This window comes from Arvicola amphibius, chromosome 2 (assembly GCF_903992535.2).
Source record: "Arvicola amphibius chromosome 2, mArvAmp1.2, whole genome shotgun sequence".
In the NCBI taxonomy this organism is placed as follows: Eukaryota; Metazoa; Chordata; class Mammalia; order Rodentia; family Cricetidae; genus Arvicola; species Arvicola amphibius.
Window position 1 is genome coordinate 165476714 of NC_052048.2, and position 20871 is coordinate 165497584.

Consider the following 20871-nt stretch of genomic DNA (forward strand, 5'->3'; position numbering starts at 1 on the left):
TAACCAGACTGAATGAAGTATGTTTTTCTGAGCTCAGTGTCTTTACCTAAAAATGGCATAGCATGCCACCTCCCTGTAGGAATAGCAGGAACATCGCAGGAGACTAACTTTGTAGAGTGTTTTATCCGTTAACACACTGAGGTTCCATGAACATGGTCAGCTGTGATGTTAACCACATGGAACCAGGGTATGAAGCCTTCTACCGTGAAGCTTCCCACACTGAAGAAAACCTCAGTCGTAGTTCTTAAGTGGGGAAACAGTTTCTGAGTGATGCCATCACCCTGCTTCTCATAACCTAAAAGTGAGATCGGAACCAAGGACTTCTAAGTTCTCAAAGTCCAGCCCTTGTTTGCCCATAGCTGCTTTACAAAACGCGGAGGCGGTTCCCCCAGCAGTCCACCTTGTCCTAAGCAGTTACGTGATGGAGGGAAGGCCAGCTGCAGCTACATCACCATAGCTTCTGCCTGTCACACTCTGGGTTCCAAAAAAAACAGTTGTTTGGAACATTTTACACCTATCATGTTTCCTGACGTGTTCTTCAACGTTAGGAAGTTAAATGGGGAACGTTTTTGACAATCAATGTGGTTTGGGTGGATTCTGAAGTTACGCGATAGCCGAATCGTTTTGATGCTGCCTGTGTCCTCTGACGGTGGGAAACTGTCTTCCTGTAGGCATGCCAGCATCGCTCTAACTCGGAGATCATCTGCTGCACCACTCCTTCCCTGCAACAGCTGGACCTGCAACTCCCCCTGAAGACCAAAGCCTTTTTCCTGTTGGACGGGGTCCTTTCCAAGCACTTTGATCTCGCTTATGTGCATAATCCTGTGTTTAAGCCTTTTGAAAGGCCAGTGGTGATCTCAATGGGCAATGAAAATGTACTAGAAATTAAGGTAAGAATCGCTTAAAATACTTCCTTATTAAATGAACTTGAATCGCGTTGTGGACTTCATAGCCATATCAATAGAGTCATTGTGTTTGGGCATTATATCTTATTCTATACCAACAAATATCAAAGCACTGAAAACAAATCTTTTTGGCATAAGACGAAAAGATAAGTGTAATTATGCATTGCTTTTTAATGAAGCATTTAAGACCCCTTCCTTGTGTATATATTGAAAAGTAACAAATGCTGAGCATAAATCTGTCAAAGAGGCTCCCCGTGATGCTATCCTGATGATGTTTTACATACTCTTGTGTGGTTCACCTAAATGTGCTTACTGGAAGATAAACAGTGAGAGCCTTGATGGAAATGCATTGGTTGCAGCTTTGTATTTCCTTATATTATGTAGTTTGTGAAATTCTCTTTCTCTCTCTCTCTCTCTCTCTCTCTCTCTCTCTCTGTGTGTGTGTGTGTGTGTGTGTGTGTGTGTGTAGGCATACATGCCGTAGCAAATATTTGAAGATCAGAGGTCAACTTTTCAGTTTTTCCCCTTTTCTCCTCGTACCTTGTTTCTATGGCATTCTCTCTCTCTCTCCTTATAACTCTTCCTTTTAACTCGCCCCAGATACCTGCCCTTCCCCTCTTAACTTCATGTCCTCTTTTTTTAAGAGCCTAGCAAATCCAGTCTCATATATTCACAGATGTGGGGCCATCGCTGAAATGTACTTGTGGTGGACCTACCAGGACCACAGTCTGAAAAGAATGGATCATCTATCTCCAAAATGCCAGCAACTGTCAATGGCTCCTAGTTAGGGGTGCAGGCTCATGTACAGGCTTTGTTCGAGCAACTACAAGTCCATGAATGAAGAGTCCCACCATGTCAGAAGTCACTCCTCCCCAACTCTGTCTCTGGTGATCTTTCTACCCCTTCTTCCGAGATGTAGTCATTGAAGCTTAGAGAGGAGAGGGTGATATAAATGTTCCATTTGTGACCAGTTCTAAGTTTCTCTATGATCCATTATCCAATGTACAAAGACAGTCCCCTTAATGAAGTCTGAGGGTTACAGCCTGTTTAGCAAAATAATGAGTTCTCCCCCATATGGGTTTTGGCCCCCCCTTTTTTTAGGTGTTTTTTGTTGTTGTTGTCGTTTTGTTTTGTTTTTGTTTTTAGTTTTTTTAAGTTTTTTTGTTTTGTTTTGTTTTTTGTTTTCGAGACAGGGTTTCTCTGTGAAACAGTCCTGGCTGTCCTGGAACTCACTCTGTAGACCAGTCTGGCCTTGTACTCATGGAGATCCACCTGCTTCTGCCTCCCAAGTGCGGGAACAAAGGTGTGTGCCACCACTGCCCGGCAACCTGTACTTTCTGAGCGATTCTCTTGTCTCTACCTCCCAGCTCATAGGAGAAGTGTGATCATAGATGCATGGCACAGCCTCCAGCTTTCTACCTTGACTTCGGAGAGTTAACTTCCCTTTACACACGGGGCCATTTCCTAGGTGTAGTCAAACATAAGCTGTTTTATAAATGGATCTGGATTCCTACCACCTTGGGAATACATTAGCCCCTAAAAACATAGCAACAGAGCACCTTGTCCAGACAGCCTGCTGCAGACAAAAATCACTAAAGGCAGGCTAGGGTCTGAGAAGGAATGGAATAAATAAGAATACAAAAGGAGGATTTAAATCAGCTCTCTGGCATCATTTCAGATATTTTTACTTCAGATAATAAGAAAACTAGCAAAACTACCAAGATTTGAATTTTCCATTGTCTATCTAATTAGCAAAATATTCATCCTTCACGGCCTGTTGTCTGAGACACTGGAAATGTTTGTCTTCAGAGAGCATTTGAGTGTGGATATGAGCAGCGCAACCGGCAGAGTCGCCCTCCCTCAGGTGTGATGTGGGCAGCAAGGGTCATCTCCAACCGAGTGACATTTCCGCTAAAATAGTTCTGCTCTCTCTCAGGGAGATTTTTATCTCTGAACTAACTCACACACAAATGCACACTCACACAATCGCTAACCTCTCTGTTGCATTTTGTACAATAATTAAGTAAACCCAGCATGAAATTAAATGGAAAAACCTGCTTCACTGAACAGTGTGTTTGCCACACCAAAGTTCTTTCATCTGCTGCTTTAATTAGTTTTAGAAAAAGAGAAAGAGCTTTTTATCACTTCCTCTTTTTTTCCCTCAATAAAACTAATCTAGTGTGACCTTCCGCTTTCAACAATTACTGTGTTTGCTGTTTGAAAGATTCCATTTGGCTTTTCTTGATGAAAACAAAGGTTTGTGTGTAAATAGTCTTAAGCCCCCCCCCCACAAAAGCTATATTCCTGTTCCAGCGTCTATGATGGACAGATTAGATACAAGGGATTCTTTATCTACCCTTTCAAATCCAGTGTTTGATGGAAGAGAAAACTTCTTTTCTATAAATTAAACAGCAGTTATTCAATGCCCCGTGAAGCTGTTAGACCAAGAAAAGCATGGCTTAACGTCATCCTAAGTCTGTCAATGGTGTTTCCAACCTGGCCCAATATCCCCGGAGACCGGCACAAAGCAGTCCCTTTTCTTGACTATGTAAAGTTCACTCATTTTCTCAACAAGTCTATAGCACTTGCCACATCCCAACGCTGTATTCCCGTGGTGACAGCGCAGCGTGGGGCTATTGTTTTAGTGACACGATTTGCTCTTTTCCCATACTCCATTTTCTATGCGTACAGGAGGAAATCTAAGGTGTGTGATCCTATTTGCTGTGGCAGCAGTTTAATCCTTTATCGATTTCTAAAATAGATCACTTTGAAGCCTCTGCCTCTCTTGGACACCCAGTGGGGTGTCTTTGTTAAAACGCTTTCTCGAACTTGTTTTACTGCCATTGAAAACAGGAGTGCAAAGTGCATTTGTCTCCCGTTAATGAAAGTGATGTAGTACTAAAATGTGGTTGGGCTGTAGGGTGCTTAGCTAGCTGGCTCAATTGTCAGCACTAGTAAAAGAAAAAAGAACAAAAAAGGGAAAGAAAAAAGTGGAAGCTGGAAAGGTGTTTCAGTGGTTAGGACTATCTATTGCTCTTGCAGAAGACCTGAGTTCAGGATTGGTTCCCAGCTCCCACGCCAGAGGCCTCACAATTACCTGCAATTCTAGTTCCAGAGGATTCTGTTCACTCTCTGGACAATGCCAGTACCTGCACTCAAAATACCTACGCTAAAAAAACACGCACATGCACAAAGCCAGGAAGAAAAAGGAAGAAGAGGAGGAGAGGGGAAGCAGAGAGGGGTGGGAGAAGGAGGATGAAGAAAGAAGAGGAGAAAGAGGAAGAGAAAGAGAAGGAGAGGGGCAGGAGGAGGAGGAGGAAGAAAGGAGGAGGAGGAGGAGGAGGAGGAGGAGGAGGAGGAGGAGGAGGAGGAGGAGGAGGAGGAGGAGGAGGAGGAGGAGAGTGACTGATAGTTAGGGGCAGTGGCGCCTGACTGTATGACTGTAACCCCATGTGGGTAACTGAGATAGGAAGATAGGGGTTCTAAGCCAGGGGGACAAAAAGGAAAGCAAAATCTATGGAGAAATCATACAATAAAATTTATTGTTTACTGCCAAGAGGAGCTCACATTCCTCAGTCAGATATACCGATAAGAATCCTTGGTTTTGAAAGAGTCCTGATAGTTTTCAGTCCCAGAGGTGAGATCTGCCTCAGTGACTTATTTGGCCTGGTAACTATACAAAGGGGACAACCACATTCAGTGCAAAAGAACTCAATCATATGAATTATTGGTCTCTCCTGGTAATAGATTAGGAACCCATAGATGTTTGAGGTAGTTCAAGTCCACGAGGATGCCTGTGAACAGTGTCATAGAGAAAACAGTCTCTTTGCTAGTGCACATTGGGGTGCTGTCAAAAATAGTGCTCGTGTTTAGGAAGGATTTAGCAATCAACACAAGGATTTTTGTGTATGTTATTTCATTTAAATCTTATGTGTTCCTTGGAGGTTAGGAGGTGAGTGAGTATTGTCCCCATTAATAAATAAATCAGCAGGTTTAGGAAGATTGAATTAATTGACTTGGTATCCCTCAGAGAGCTAACAGCAAAACTCAAACTCAACTCTCACAAGTCCAAATTCAATGCAATTCACTGAGTTAGTGTTTCTCATTATGCACTTTCATTTAATGAATATAAAAGTACTTTTCATAATAGAGAAATTTTCTATCATGTGACATATAGATTCCACACCCTTATTTGAGTGAAATAGCTCTAAACTTTTTTATTTTTTAAAAAATGAAAACAAACTACCTTTTTTATTTTACATACCAATCCCAGTTCCCCCTCCCTCCCCTCCATCCACTGCCTCCCACCCCTCCATCCACTCCTCAGAGAGGGTAAGGCACATTGCTTTAAAGAAGGTCCAAGGCCCTCCCTACTATATCTAGGCTGAGCAAGGTATTCCTCCAAAGAGAATAGGTTCCCAAAAGCCAGTACAAGCAGTAGGGATAAATCCTGATGCTATTACCAGTGGCCCCGCAGTCTGCCCCAGCCATACAACTGTCACCTACATTCAGAGGGTCTACTTTGGTCCTATGCTGGTTCCTTCCCTATCCAGCTGGAGTTGATGAGCTCCCATTAACTCAGGTACACTATTTCAGTGGGTGAACCCATCATGGTCTTGATCTCTTTGCTCATATTCTCACTCCTCCCACTCTTCAATTGGACTTTGGGAGCTCACACAAAGCTCCGATGTGTGTCTCTGCCTCTGTTTCCATCAGTTGCTGGGTGATGGTTCTATGGTGGCATTTAAGATATTAATCAGTCTGACTGCATTCAGTCACCCTCTCCTCTACTGCTTAGGATCTTAGTTGGGGTCATCCTTATGGATTCCTGGGAATTTCTCTAGTGCCAGGTTTCTTGATAGGCCCATAATGGCTCCCTCAATCAAGATATCTCTTTCCTTGCTGTCATATCTGTCCTTCCTCCATCTCAATTATCCCATTCCCTCAAGTTCTTCTCACACCTCCCCTTCTCCCCTCCTCTTCTTCTTCTGCCCTCCCTTCCTCCCCCACCCCCATAATCACAATTTTATCAGGTGATCGTATCTATTTCACTCTAAACATTTTTAAGTTTTATTTTAACTGTGTGTGGGGTGTGTGTGATATGCTTTCCCCTGGTCATTTTATATGAGTTTTTTGCACATGCATAGATTCTATAGAAAGAAGTGCCATATCCAATGCTGGAACAGGACTACCTCTGGCTGCCCAGTCCGGGGGAGGGGGCTATCTTATCCTAGAGCTGTGCTTAGGCATGCTTCAAAAGTCATTTCTGAAAACTCAAGAGAGAGGAAGACAGGAACCCCATAGAAGTAGTTCAAGATGGGCCACAGTGAGATTTAGAGACTTGAACTGATACTGTGAACATGAGAACAAGTATGGGGGTCACAGGTAAGGAACGAGACATCAGTGTCTGGGCACTAAGGACATATAGAAAGGAGTACCACTCTGGGACAATCCAATCAGCCTGGTGCCCCAGCCAGCTAAAGGTTGGCCTGTTCCCTTCTCTCAGTAGCTTACTGCAGGCATGAGGTCAGATCTCCCTCCAGGCGGGATGGGAGGGTTCCTTTTTTCTCGTCATTTGGCCCAGCATCCAGACATACTCATGTTGATGGTGTTCATACTTTATTCTCAAGTAGTATTTCCCTGAGATGCACACACTGATAGGCATTCTATGGGAAAGGTACCCCAGGGCACATAGGAGGTGCTTGTGTTAACACGCTGTCTCAGGAAGGGTCTCTAAATAAAAACTCCCACGTGGCTAGTGATGAAATTAGTTGACTTTTGGTCCATCCAGCTTTTCTCGCGTTTCCTAGAAGCTGTTCCCCCAGTTCTCTGCGGATATCCTGTGGGGTTGGCTTGCCGCTTTCTGAGACAGAATTTTGGCCTGAATTCTATAGAGAAGGGCTCAGATTCTCTGAGTGAAATGTAATGCCACCACCGCAGTCACCAGGTCTCTGGTTGTCTGTTGCTAACGCCCTCACTGCATGGCTTCTCTCTAGCTAGCAACCTGTACCTCACGCTGTCACTGCTGAACTCTCCTGTGGCTGCCTGGCTACAAACACTTGCTGGATCTTTTCAACTAGAGTGCTGCTTTAATAAATACTACCTACCTTGACTTCTTTCTATTCTGTTCTGTCACAGTCGTGAATGAGTGGCATCCCAAAACCTGAGTGGGGGTAAGGGGATTGTAGCGTGCTTTCTAGCTGGTCTTTGGAGAAGCAGAGCCGTCAGTCACTAGTTCTTACCTCTGTGAAAAGCTCAGACCGAATGGGGTATCATATCCTGTCTCTTTAAGTCCTCTGAATGCCCTGATCTCCGGTCTCCTCCTGCCTTATATTCCTCTCTCCACTCAGCCATATTCCTTCCTGTCTCTACCTCCTTAGTGCTGGGATTAAAGGTGTGTGACTCCCAAATACTGGGATTTAAGGTGTGTGTGCCACGACCACCTGGCCTCTATGGCTAACTAGTGGCTCCCTTCACACTCTGATCCACAGACAAGCTTTATTATAGCACAAACAAAATGTCACCACTGGAGACAAATGGGTAGTCCCTGGCTTTTGTTTTAGCATCTCAGTGGCAGCCAGAAGCTCCTATCCATCTTCATATCTGCAGTAACTAGACCTGGCGCTAACACTCATTGGGTGGTAAGTAGATTTTTATGTCAGATAGAATTTGCTTTGCTTTGTGGCTTAGGCCCTTCTTGAGGCTTAGCTCCCCTCGTGTAAATCAGCAATGACAAAATACCCGGAGTCTTTACAGGCTAGAATGAGATCGTTGGCATTCTGAGCTGCCCTTTGTGTCTAAGGAATTTAAGCTCTCACTCGTGCCGTTTTATTTAGAAAACATTTTTTGTCACTTGAATGCCTGCCGACCTGAGCTGATTTTTCACATGTATTCTTCTACTTAATAACCAGTTGATATCAATAATGAAAGTTTTAAACCTCTCTTCCCTGGCTTAATAAAGCCACACTTGCTTTAAATACAAAAACTAAGCTGCATCTATTTTTAGCCTTCCTGCTTTGATATCAGTTCCTCTTTTATTGTCACAGCTGCTGGGATTTCTCTTACTGTATCTATGTTTTCAACTTTAAAAGCAGTTTTCATATACAATGCTGGCGGTAACATGTTCTCTAAGTCAGTACTCATCGCAAGCTCCTTGGTGGTTATGAATTAAGCAGGATTCGGTCTTTCGGCTGTTTATTCTTCAGTTTTAAGATCCTAGGAGATCCTAAGCCTGAGAGAATGAGTTCTGAAGGGGACATGCATTGCAGGCCTCCCTTCCCCCACCCTTAGCTATTACCTAAGCCCACAAGGCACATGCGAGTGCTTCTCCCATAAATCAAGCCCTCCAGCTCTTTAATCTCTTTTCTCTGTCATTCCCTGAATCCCCTCCAATCTGTGAGTAAGGCCTGCGCCCTTCCTAGACCTAACCAACAAGTTGTCATTTTCAAGCCCCAAAGTGACCCGTGAGATTTATGTGCTTCTCTGTTGAATTATCCTGTGTGGCTGAAGTAGATCAATAGATTGCTCCTACCGCCTCTGGAAATATGATAAGGATAAGGTTTGTCTGCATTCATTTCTTCCACAGGTTCTCAGAATATAAAGAAGCACCTTCTTTCAGGTATTCCTCTTTCTGAAAGATATCTGATCTTCCCACAGTATCCATGAGATACTGTAAGGGAAGCAGTTGGTGGACACACTCAGTATGTAAAACGAAGTTGCGGGGCTGAGCTGTCTCTGTTAGGAGCTGTTCTTTGTCCATAAGAAAAATAGTAATGGGTTTTGATAGCACTCTCCTCCAAGTAACAACCTGTTTAATAAATAACTACTCATTAAGTATGGTATGAAAAATTGTATTTATGTTTGCACTTCTTTCCTGAGGCTAATGATTGGTCTCTTGAACAAAATGTTGATGTTTTAAACATTCCTGATGCTAACTCAAGTTAACTATGACAAGTTGGGTAATGTTTAAAAGTCCTCAAGTAACTATGTAATTGTCCAAAATAATGTAATTGTGCTCTCAAGTCCTAATGATTGCATCTTCAGGGAATTTCTTTGAAATAAATTTACTTATGTACAGGGTTCAACCAGGCAAGAAGAATGAAGAGGAATTTCCCAGCCAAACAGCTAAAGGAATGTATCGATGGGGCAGTTATATTGGCTCTCTGGAGACGAGACCTTGGCATTGGTATTTTTCAAAGCATTCCGAGTGATTCTAAAAGTGAATCATTACAAAAGGCAGTGTTAAGCAATTCAGCAGGCTTAGCCACTAAACTCAAAACTGGCTTTCTTTTCATCCAACACCCATACTCAGCCTGAAAACAGTAATAAGACGATCATGCATGACAGTTTTCAAAATAAGGACATAAGCAAGATCCCCTTTCCTTTTCTCTAAAATTCAATCTGTGGGGATAGCGCATCTTCTCATTCCTGCCTCATTTGTGTCCTGAAATGCTCACACTCCCTTTCAACTGGCTCAACCCCCTCTGAAAATGGGTACCGTCAAAATCAGACGTCTTGGAAAACATCATCTACGCTCGCTGTGTTCTTGTGTGCCTGCTAAACTTGCCAGCATTCCTACTGACCTGTGAAGTGTTAATGACCTTTTCGTTTTGTTTTCTCTTTCCCTTTCAGGGAAATGATATTGACCCTGAAGCAGTCAAAGGTGAAGTGCTAAGAGTTGGAAATCGGAGCTGTGAGAGCATACACTGGCACTCCGAAGCTGTTTTATGTACAGTCCCCAATGACCTGCTGAAACTGAACAGCGAGCTAAATATAGAGGTGGGGTTCCTGCATGCCTTTCATGATGTAAATAAGGATGCCAGTGTAATTATGTCACCAGGAGGCTTAAAATAAATCATTAAGGCTCATTTGTGTGTTGACTTTGGCTCATCAGCTCAGCCTCAGTTCCTAGCTGTGATTTGAGAAATGTTGAGGGTTTTTTTTTAATCACACTGTCTCTTTCCCCTGGGTTAGAAGTGTAAGTCTCAGAAGTCATCTTACCAACACTACTTCTCCACTATCCCATACTCTTGCCAACATGTGCTGTCATTCTCAAAAGGCACAAGTACAAACGCAAGAGAGCTCCTTCTCCTGCTCTTCACCCAGCCAAGAGACTTCCCACTTCAGTGGTCCCAGCATGTAGAACTCTATAAATAAAAGGAGATATGTCTGCTTGGCAGACGAAGGTGGAAACTCAATTGTTGAATACTATCTTCTTCCACATACACAGAGCAAGAACATGCCTTCTTCATTTTTAATACTCTATTGTGATATAGCTTACATACCAAACAGCTTGCCACTTGAAGTATACAATTCAATAGATTAGCTATGGCGTGATTGTTAATTTTTTTAAATAGCGGTAACACGCGTATATCATAAAATTTGCCATTTTAATAATTTTAAATGTATAGTTCAGAGACATGAATTGTATTTGTCATATGAGTAACGATTAGTGTTGTATAACTCAAAAACTTCCCAAGCAGATGCCAGGTATCCAGTGAACAAGAATGCCGTACCCTAATCTCCAACAGCCCATGTAACCTCTAATCTTTCGTTCTCTAAGAATTTGCTGATCTAGGTATTTCATGCAAGTCAAATCATACCATATTCGTATTTTGGCATCTGGCTTATTTTACTTGGCAATTGTTTTGTAGTTCATTCCATTTTATGCCTGATTGATGTCTTACTTTATGTATACCAGATATTGCATGCCCAAGAAAAAGTAGTTTTAAGGGACTCCTGAAGTCTTCTAAAAATGTGAGGAAATGGAAATATACAAAACGAATTACAAAATCTGAGACTGAATGTGGACACTAGAGGAGAAATTTCAAAATGACCTTTAACCTTAAAAATCACAAAGCCCTGGGGCTGGAAGAAATGATGACGAGATTATTATCAAAGTGAAATAAAGATAATACGAGGTTTTATTATCCTATTATAGTATGATTTTTCTTCCTATGAGAAATCTTTTCTGCTATGCACTCCACCCTCCACAAATGGGACATAATCAATTTTTATTGGCTCATACTTCTATGGTATCATTAGAATAATTGATCTACCCATTTCCCTTCATATATACTTTAGTTCCTCAAGATCAAAGACTATTATTGTTTATCTAAGTATCATAGCTGCGTATCAATCAAAGTAGTTAATCAATATTTCCTACTTACCTGAACACTGGGACAAAATTGAGGAATTTCTTGTTCTGAATGTCATAATGCAGCTTCGAGCATGATGACCACCAGGTGCTAATGGGAACACAGAGGAACTTTGGTTCCACATAGAGTGTATATTTTGTATCAGCCTTGGCCAAATTCTTACTCTCCCTTCTTATTTTTTTCTAGTGGAAGCAAGCAATCTCTTCAACTGTCCTTGGAAAAGTGATCGTTCAACCAGATCAGAATTTCACAGGATTGATTGTCGGTGTAGTCTCAATATCACTAATACTTTTATTATTACTCGGGCTCTTCCTTTGGCTGAGAAAGAGAAAGCATATTAAAGGTGAATATTTTAGTATTGTCAAAGAAACTGCTGTAGAAGTACAGTGATTATATTCAATATTGCCATGAGGACATATGGGTTGTATAATAAACATTCATATAGCCTGTGACTTCTGGGCGCAGAGACCTGTGATAACCAAGTCTTAACAAGTTTTCTCTTTCTCTCTGTTTTAAGATCTGGGCAGTGAGTTAGTTCGCTATGATGCAAGAGTACACACTCCTCATTTGGATAGGCTTGTAAGTGCCCGAAGTGTAAGTCCAACTACAGAGATGGTTTCAAATGAGTCTGTGGACTACAGAGCTACTTTTCCAGAAGGTATAATTCAGTTTATTGTCTTTAGAAATATCTGTACATAGACCTCTTTGAAGTATGGCATTGTTCTTGCTTTTAGCTTTTTCCTCATATTTTTATACAAGTAGGAAAAAATGGTTGACCTTTGCCAAAAGAATACTTAACTTGTACAGAATTGCATGGCCTTCACTTTAAAATCAAACTCATGCAGGTAACATATTGGAATTTTAGCATCTGCAAGCTTTCTGGTCACACACAGCCAGATTCACATTAGAATCATTTGAGCAAAGTCACTTATCTCAGGGAAATGCTTAAAAAAATCTAGACGCTCTCTTTAAGCATTCAGGAAGAGTATATTATAAAATACTTCTATCTAAATAAATTTAAAATGCTATATTTGGGGGGGAAATCTTCTGAATTATACCATTAGTAGCCTTTTGAAGCTTTTTCAATAAGCATGGCTTTTACCCACAACCATCTATGACCAGAATATATTTTGAGTCTTATCCAAGAAAAACCTCCAGTGGTGCTATTCATCAGCATCATCTGCTTTGCAAAACAGCAGTCTAAAGAATGGGCAGGTTGGCCAGGGCATTTCACATTGTTTTATTTAAACTTGTCTTGCACAAAGCAAAATGTCCATATTGTATCAGGGCCATTATCTTTAGAAGTTCCAGGACATGAGTCAAGTGCAAGCATTTCCCTGTTGAATATTTACCACTGGGTAAATAAAGTGAGTCAGAGACAGTTGTGGATACCTAGGAGTCAGAGGCTGCTCATCAAGCCAATACACCAGCAGTGAGACAGGCAGCATTCGAAGTTTCTCACCGCTTGTTGCCCTTCCTGAGACTTAGCAACCTAAGTTGCTCTCTGGAGATTTTTGAATGCCCCAAGTGACTCTAGTCACTGTTGGAAAGAAATCCAATCCTTTAAGAATGTGAACAAATCAAGCTTAGTGCATGCTTTTAAAATTTAGATATAATTAGTCTTTCATATCCATGTTTAATAGCTCTAACCTGGGATTACTGAGGTTTACAACTAATTGCTTCTTAAAAAGCTATCCTCAGTGGGGGAGATGACTGCCTATGGAAAGTTTACAGCCCCAGAAAGAGGACCTGAGCTCCCGAGTTTGTATCTACAGAGCTCACGTAAAAGTCACATGGCCTGGACCTGTCGGGCACCAATCCTAAGAGTCCATTGGCTGAGCAGCTGCAAATTCTTAGGGAAATAAGGTGGAAGTGATTGAGGAAGACACCAACACTGACCTCTGACCTCCACACATATGCGCAGTGTATACACACACACACACATAAAGATGGTGTTCTTCATCTTTAAATTGTGTGGGGTGTGTGTGTGTGTTTATGCACACATCTGTATGTGTATGGCCAGAGGAAAGTTCTGTGACGATGGTTCTCTCCCTCCATTTTTACGTGGGTTCCAGGTATCAAATTTAGCTCACTAGGCTTGTAAGCAATTACATTTACCTCCTGAACCAGCTTGCTTTCTCACTTTTAAAATTATTATTGTTATTATTATTACTGTGTGCATGTGTGTGCATGCATGTGTTCATGCCTGCGTGTTTAATATATGTAAGATTTCTTAATCTTCTACATTCCTCACTTGCCAAACATTTGTCACCGTGGCTAAGAAAACAAACTCCCCCCTCCTGCTTGCTTTGAATCTGCTTCTTGGAGACAGGAATAGTTAAATGGGCAAAAGAGGGATACCCAGCCGGGCGGTGGTGGCGCACGCCTTTAATCCCAGCACTCGGGAGGCAGAGGCAGGCGGATCTCTGTGAGTTCGAGGCCAGCCTGGTCTACAAGAGCTAGTTCCAGGACAGGCTCTAAAAAAAAGCTGCAGAGAAACCCTGTCTCGAAAAACCAAAAAAAAAAAAAAAGAGGGATACCCAAACGGAAGATCAGGAGGGCCTGGGGATCCAAACCTGTCCCACAGCAAGTGCAGACCTTTCTTTCTGTAGCTGGTGAGAACAGTTTTTGCCATGGAAACCCAGAAGTCTGGGTCTACATGGATGCTCTATATTGGTGTCTCTATGTACTTGAATTTAATAAAGGTTCCGCTCCGTCTGTAGAACTTCCCTTCAGGAGGACCTTTGTTCCCTAGGCCCTTGGGAACTTACAGCTCTGCTCTCTGGGTGCAAAGGTCTGGAAAGTGAGAAGGAAGGAGCTGGGTTAAAGAAGCCCAATTTGCATGTGTGATCGCTGGGGAAGGTTGGAGAACCTGATTCCTTGCCATTGAAGGAGCAGCCAGGAAATGGAGTCTTCCTTTTTTTATTTACCCAACCAGCTATGGAGGAGCCTCTTAAATGGTCTAGAGCCTTCCACTGAGGTTGCATTTTTTTTTATTTGTGCTACTGATTATTATGACTCTAAAGGCCCCTCTGAAATGTTTCTGGAGGCAGTTTTGAGACTTACTGCCTGGCTAAGTATTATTAACCGAAAGATGTACTAAGGAAAACACTAAACATGCATAAGTGGGGTTAGACATGACATCATCAGCTTTCCCGTGTTCTGATTCTCTTGTTTGTTTGCAAGCAAACAATATTGTGTGATGGAGAACTGCTCACCTAACCTTCCCTTCATCTCACACACGCAAACACACATGCATACATGCATGCACGCACGAGCCCAAGCACACCCACCCTGCCGGCCAGTTGCTGTGTTCCTGGTGTCCCACCGTTGATGTGGGTGATGGTTGCCATTGGGAAGGGCAAAGCAGCGAAGGGCAAAGACAAAGGCTTCTGTCTCATTTGGGATTAAGAGCACTCAGTGCCAGAGCCCCTTAACTTTGGGATGAAAGTGTCGTTCCTTTGCAAAAGAAACCTTAAGTTCTCACATGCTTTGGTTGTAAAGATGGGCTAATGGGAAACAGCCATGCTCAAATCTCCTCAAATGAACAGTGATATAGCACACTAACACAGTCCGAACTGTCTGCTCTTAGTAGCCATAACACTCTGTGACCACTACCACAAGCTGAGAACTTACCTCTACTGTGCAAGGCTCTCAGTTCTGAGAATGTAGCTTTCTGTATTTCCAGCAATATACAATTATAGATACATGTTGAAACGGCATAACCCAAAATTTTTAAATCAAAAATCATTTTAAAACTCTATGAGAGCTGTGTGTGTGTGAGTGTGTGTGTGTGTGTGTGTGTTGCTGACACATGTGTGTGTGTGGATGCATGTCCATGTATCTACATGTGGAGGCCAGAGTAAGATGTCACGTGCCTTCTCTATCACTCTTGGCCTTATTCCCTTAGGACAAGGTCTGTCACTGTTGCTGGAGTTCTCCTTATTTGCCAGACTGACTGGAAGCTCTTAGGATCCATCTGCCTTCGCTTCCTAATGCTATTTTGCTTATATGGGAACTTGGGATATTTGAACTCACATCCTCCTGCATGTAAAGCAAGTGTTCCTACCTACTGAACCATCTCCCCAGCCCTTAAGACTTGGGATACTTTGAAGAAGTTTAAAAGTTTTATATTTTCCATTTCAAATTTCAGATTGATCAGGGATGACCAACCAATAAAGTCCATGCTAGTATTTCAAAATCTAAGAAAATTCAAATTCTGAACATTTTCTGATTCCAAGTATTTTCGAAATGGGTATTCAGCTTGTACTGATTGTATCTATTTTGCTACACATATTTCCTTGTCTAGGAATTCATATAGGTCTCCATAATATTAATAATTTCCATATAACTGGTCATCTCAGAGAGCATTTTTTTCATTTTCTTTATCACTGGGCAATTGCTTAACCACTTTTACTACTTCTGGTTCTTTTTCTTTTTAATATATTTTTATTAATTCTTTAAGAATTTTATATATGTTTTGATTATTTTTACCCTCACTCCTCCCCCTGATTTCCTACCCCCCAAAACACATATTTTATTTCCTTTTCTTCTTTTTAATAACTAATATAGTCCAATATATGCTGCCAATATACTCCTGGGGGTGCCATATAGTCAAGCATGGTCTTCACTGGGGCCTTCACCCTTAAGGAAATTTACTCTTTTACCTAGAAGCCATCACTTCTCCACACTGCTTCTAATTTTTAAAGGTGGAATACATTTAAAAATGAACTTCAAGCATGACTTTTTGTTACTAATCAAACAAGAAATACCCAAGGAAACCAATAGGACCAACAAGCTTTCCTAGTTAACACTGCCTACTTTAAAGAGCATTTCTAAGCACTTTATAAACTGTGTTTCTATATAAATATCTATGCATATGTACCCTTTTTCTAATTCATTACCATTTTTTCTCAAGACATTCTTTTGTAAAGGGTATTCCCGGCCTCACTGAGCTCAGTGATTTTTTTTTTAAGGTTAAAATCCACATTTCCCTACTTTAGTGATTCCCTTTGCCACCCCAGATGCCTGCTGCAGGGGGTGAGGTTTCACAGCTGTGCCTATGTGCTTTCTCTTGCAGACCAGCTTCCCAGCTCCTCTCAGAATGGAGCATGCAGACAAGTACAGTATCCTCTGGCAGATCTGTCCCCCATCCTCACGAGCGGAGATTCTGATATATCCAGCCCATTACTACAAAACACTGTCCACATTGACCTCAGTGCTTTAAATCCAGAGCTGGTCCAAGCAGTTCAGCATGTAGTGATTGGGCCCAGTAGCCTGATTGTGCATTTCAATGAAGTCATAGGAAGAGGTAAGTGTTTCCACTCAGCTCTCTGTTAAATACAATTTTCCAGTAAGTCTTTTATCTCCTGGTTTGCAGATTAGGAACTTAGGCCATGCCAAGGGCCCCTGACAGAGCACTGATAATGAGGTGTTCGAGTTTTGTCCTGCAGAAATGCAGACTTAAAAAGCACATCCTTGGAGACTTTCCTATGCACGGAAACTCCTGGGTAACATCCCCAACATGGGAGTAAATAACCCCATTTCTCCCTCATAGTGCTCACACTGACTACAGTTGCTTGGAAAGTGCCACTCACCTACTCATAAAAATCAGGCCAATTTCTTCAGTCCTTTACCCCCCTTCACCCCCATCTTTTCTGAGAGCAGTAGCAAAGTCTATGAAGTCCCAGTGTAGAGTAGCCTGGGCACTGCTGGACAGCATCGGACGGCAGGGAATTTACAGCCCTGCCCTGATCCGAGGCAACATATATTATCTCCACAGTGCCCTCCAATTTTCTTCACACACAGAATGACTGCTTGCAATAAGCTAGCAGAGCATCAATAACTGCAAGCATAAACGCTATTGGAGGAAATATTTGTCAAGAAATAGAAACCAACCAGAAGCGATGACGTAAAGTCTCCCCTAAAATCCCTTTACACTTCGTACTGAATGACTCCTGGTCCCTTTTCTTCTAAATGCTCTACAAGAAGCTATACAGGCGTCTGTCAGCATGCTGCCGGAGAAACTGACAGGGCTACTGGCCATGTGTGAACGCTGGCCCTCCGCGGCGTCCTCTCACACTCCGGAGCTGAGCTGTGAGCGAGTCGCTTCTCGCTGAAAAGTGGCCTTTGTGCACAAGCGTGCATCTGCGTTTTATTACTGGCCTGTAAATCCAGTCAGTGCGCCTGTGCTGGAGTCTACAGCTTCAGTAATTGTCTTCTCGCTCCATGCATTGTAAAATCGGAACATTCTTTATCATGGAAGGTGTTAACATGGCCATTATTTCTCCGAAGTCGTCGTCATTAAGAAGCTATCAATATTAACTACTGCTTATTTATTATATGTTTTTCGAGGGAAACTGTGATCACTCGTGAGCACGGGCTTACCGTATTCATCTTCGTGTCATGAGAGGGTAGCCCCATGCCTGATCCTCATATACTGAGCACTCAGGACAGCTTGCATGACTCCATGAATTAATTGAATGACTTACACAGCTATCAGGCATTTGACACCTCTGGGAAAAATTACTGCCGCTGTTGAAAGGCTACTATCGGGGAAGTGAGTGGGTCAAGTCGGAGGGAAGGGCATGCGGTGACTCAGAGGGGATCTACTTCATTTAGGCAACTGCCTCTTGATTCCTGCCAGCCCGACTTACATATTAACCAGTGACTAACAGGGGAAATCCTTGCTCTATAACACCTAATTTATAATCATTTGCTAGAATGTAAAGGCCTTATTTTATGTTTATTCAAGTGGATAAAATTATTTATATGTTTTCTTAAATAGTATTTGGTCCTTAAAAATAATAAACCTCTTTCGTGCAGAAGCTATTGTTGTGTTTGGTGATACCACAATGATTCAATGTTTTACCTTTAAATGATTACCCTTTAAAAAAACATATTGCCATATATTAAATCATCATATTGCTTATATCATGGAAATAAATGTATTGCCTCTATATTTATATCCAAACACATGTACTGCACAGAGTGATATTATTAATAAAAGTGTCATCAGAAATGTTACTCTTTTTGTCTTACAGAGGAAGGAGATTAAGGTCCTAATAAATAATTATTATATAAGCCAGTATCATATAACTCTAACCAAGTTCTCTCTTTTAATAGGGCATTTCGGCTGTGTGTATCATGGGACGCTGTTGGACAATGATGGCAAGAAAATTCACTGTGCTGTGAAGTCCTTGAATCGTAAGTAGCAGTTAGTAGTGACGGGCACATTTGTGGTTTGCAAATTGACAGCGTATAATCAAGTGTTGATTTACACTTTCCCCTGTGGAAAAAGAAAACATCTAGTGCTGAAATTGTGGAATTAATCCTGGAAATTTGTTTAGTCTAAACACTTGCTGAGATAGTCCCTCTGAAAATACCCCACGGACAACTATAAGTAAGAGAGGAGGAGCAGGGGGTCTCTCGGATGAACCAAGTATCACTTAGCCATGTTAGACTTATAGTATTTGTTTTGCCAATGACATTTGTGGAAACTATTGGAAGCACGTTGGCACATACCAAAGTAATGACTCATTTTGCCCAAAGACACTACCATAATTACTTTTTAGCCACAACTTCCATTAAAAAAAAAAAAGATGAAAAGCTGAAGTAATACAAACTGGAGAGCAATACACTGGCAGGAAACTGAAAAATCGTAAATATGGTAATTCCTCATTTATCCACTTGTTTAGGGAATGGGGTGTTCCACAGAAATAAATTTCCTAAGGAAATGCAACCTGCCCTCTGTTCATGATGCACTATTTCTTAAACATTTTGCCTGTTACTGAGAAAACTCTTAAGGTGAAGTGCACGCTTTCTTAAAAAACCAAGGCATGCTTTTAAACATCAGCTTAGTCTTTACTGATGCAGAGACGTAATTGCAGCCCAAACTTGCCAGGTTGTACACACTATGAGGGGACTCCAGGCTCCACCCTTGTCGACAGACCTCACATACTTGCCTTTCTCCTCTGTCATTTTCTGCTTTAGAATTGTAAGCAACCTGAAAACTGTTAGCCAACTGTATTAAATGTTTGTGTTAGAACCAATCATCTTGAAATGTATAAATGATAGGTTTCCCTGTGAGGTACGCTAATACCAGAATCACTTCTGCCCTTTTCAATATGAACCTAATCTCCAGGGTGAGCATCATTCTGTACGGTTCATTTTGTTGGCTATCTGATCCCAAGATAACTAAAGGGACAGTCCGCGTGGAATCTAGTACCAGACTGTGGTAGATGACATATACTGACCAATAAACTGACCTCAGAGGAAAGAAGTGCTGCCATTTTCACTGAGAGGAGTGCTAACCCCAGGAAATCTTTCTGTCATCGCCATGTGATGGCTGTTGTCAGTCCACATAGACCTCCATCATCTTCTCCGGGTCTCAAAATGCATTATGTTTCTAAAAGGCTGCCAGCGTTGTCATGAACACCGAAGAGATACTATTGAGATTTATGTTAATGCTGTTAACTCTTCATTTGTGAGCTCTCATTTCCTCAGTAGGTCTTTCTAGAACTGATTAGAAAGTACTGTGCTAAAAGCTGACTATTTAGAGGCTGGGGAGAGAACTCAGTGAGTAACAGCAACTGGGGAGAGAGCACAGTGAGTAACAGCCACTGCTTCTTAAGCTTAAGGGCCGCTGTTCAGATCACATAAGAAGTCGAGATTGGCCGTATATGCTTGTAACCCCAGTATGGCGGGGAGCAGAGACAGGAATGAATCACTGGGGCTTAATGGCCATCCAGATTCAGTGAGGGACCCTGAGAGACCCTGCAGTGCAGCAGGACAAAGGATGTCATTCTTGGGTCTAAACACACACACACACACACACACACACACACGAGAATACCCTGTATGCACACAAACACACACAGTTAGAAAATATATAGCTCAGTGGTGGGGTACCTACATATTCAGGGCTCAGTTCAATCCTCAGTACATAAAGGGGGGCAGCTATTTATATATGCCGTGTGGTGATTGATCCTCAGTAGATCAGTAATCATTGAACTATGGCCACGAAGCTGCTTTCATGGGTAAAGTTTACTGAGACCCAGGCGTTTGTTGTCTATAACTAGTTTCATGGTTCAACAGTAGAGTTAAGTGTTTGAAGCAGACACCACGTGGCCCATGAAGCCAAAGACTATGGAACCAGTGACAAAGCACTCGACAGGCTATGCCCCAGATGCTATCCAGATGGAGGCGTGGCATCTTTGTTTTGTGTCTGTATAAGACATTCTACGCTCCTACATGGGACCAGTTGTTTCCTGGACTCTGTTTTACAAAAGAGGCTGCCAGCGGTGCCTTGATGGCACTGTGCAGTGTGATGCTGTGGAGGCTCAGGAAACAATATCCTACGATATGGGGCTTTGGTTCGCTGAGTTCTTGAACTAAGGAGCATTTGACAGGCCTCTCCCTGACCGTCTCTGGCCTCTTGACCACAGGTCTCTTTTTTTTCTCAAAGCAGGCCTTAAAAATTAGAACTTCTCTCCACTAAGACAGCATAGAAACTAAAATCCCTCTTCTCAAAACCCAGGCATAATACCTTGAAATAGTATTTGGAGCCTCCCCTTCCTTCCTGTTTTTGAGCTGAGTGGTCGCAAATTTTTTCCTGACCTATACTACCTGATCACCACTCATAAGTCCTCATTCTAGCAGGGGTCCTTCTTACACCCAGAAAGAAGGGGCAAGTAACAAAGAGGGGATAGCGTTGCAGACAAGCTTGTCTGGTTTCCCTTATCATCCATTAGCTCATGGGCTTTTGGTTCAACCTTGTTTTTCACAACTCTCAATTTTTCATCAAATCC

General features: G+C 42.1%; 1 protein-coding gene across 4 annotated transcripts in view; it reads left to right on the forward strand.

Moving 5' to 3' along the window:
- The window catches only part of Met (MET proto-oncogene, receptor tyrosine kinase), a 109935-nt gene that overhangs the window by 72965 nt on the left and 16099 nt on the right, over nt 1–20871 (forward strand). For all 4 annotated transcript variants that reach the window (XM_038318315.1, XM_038318317.1, XM_038318316.1 and 1 more), the window contains 6 exons: nt 672–890; nt 9537–9683; nt 11249–11405; nt 11580–11720; nt 16143–16373; nt 18188–18268. In XM_038318315.1, the coding sequence (XP_038174243.1) occupies nt 672–890; nt 9537–9683; nt 11249–11405; nt 11580–11720; nt 16143–16373; nt 18188–18268 (976 nt within the window). The remainder of the gene's footprint in view (nt 1–671; nt 891–9536; nt 9684–11248; nt 11406–11579; nt 11721–16142; nt 16374–18187; nt 18269–20871) is intronic.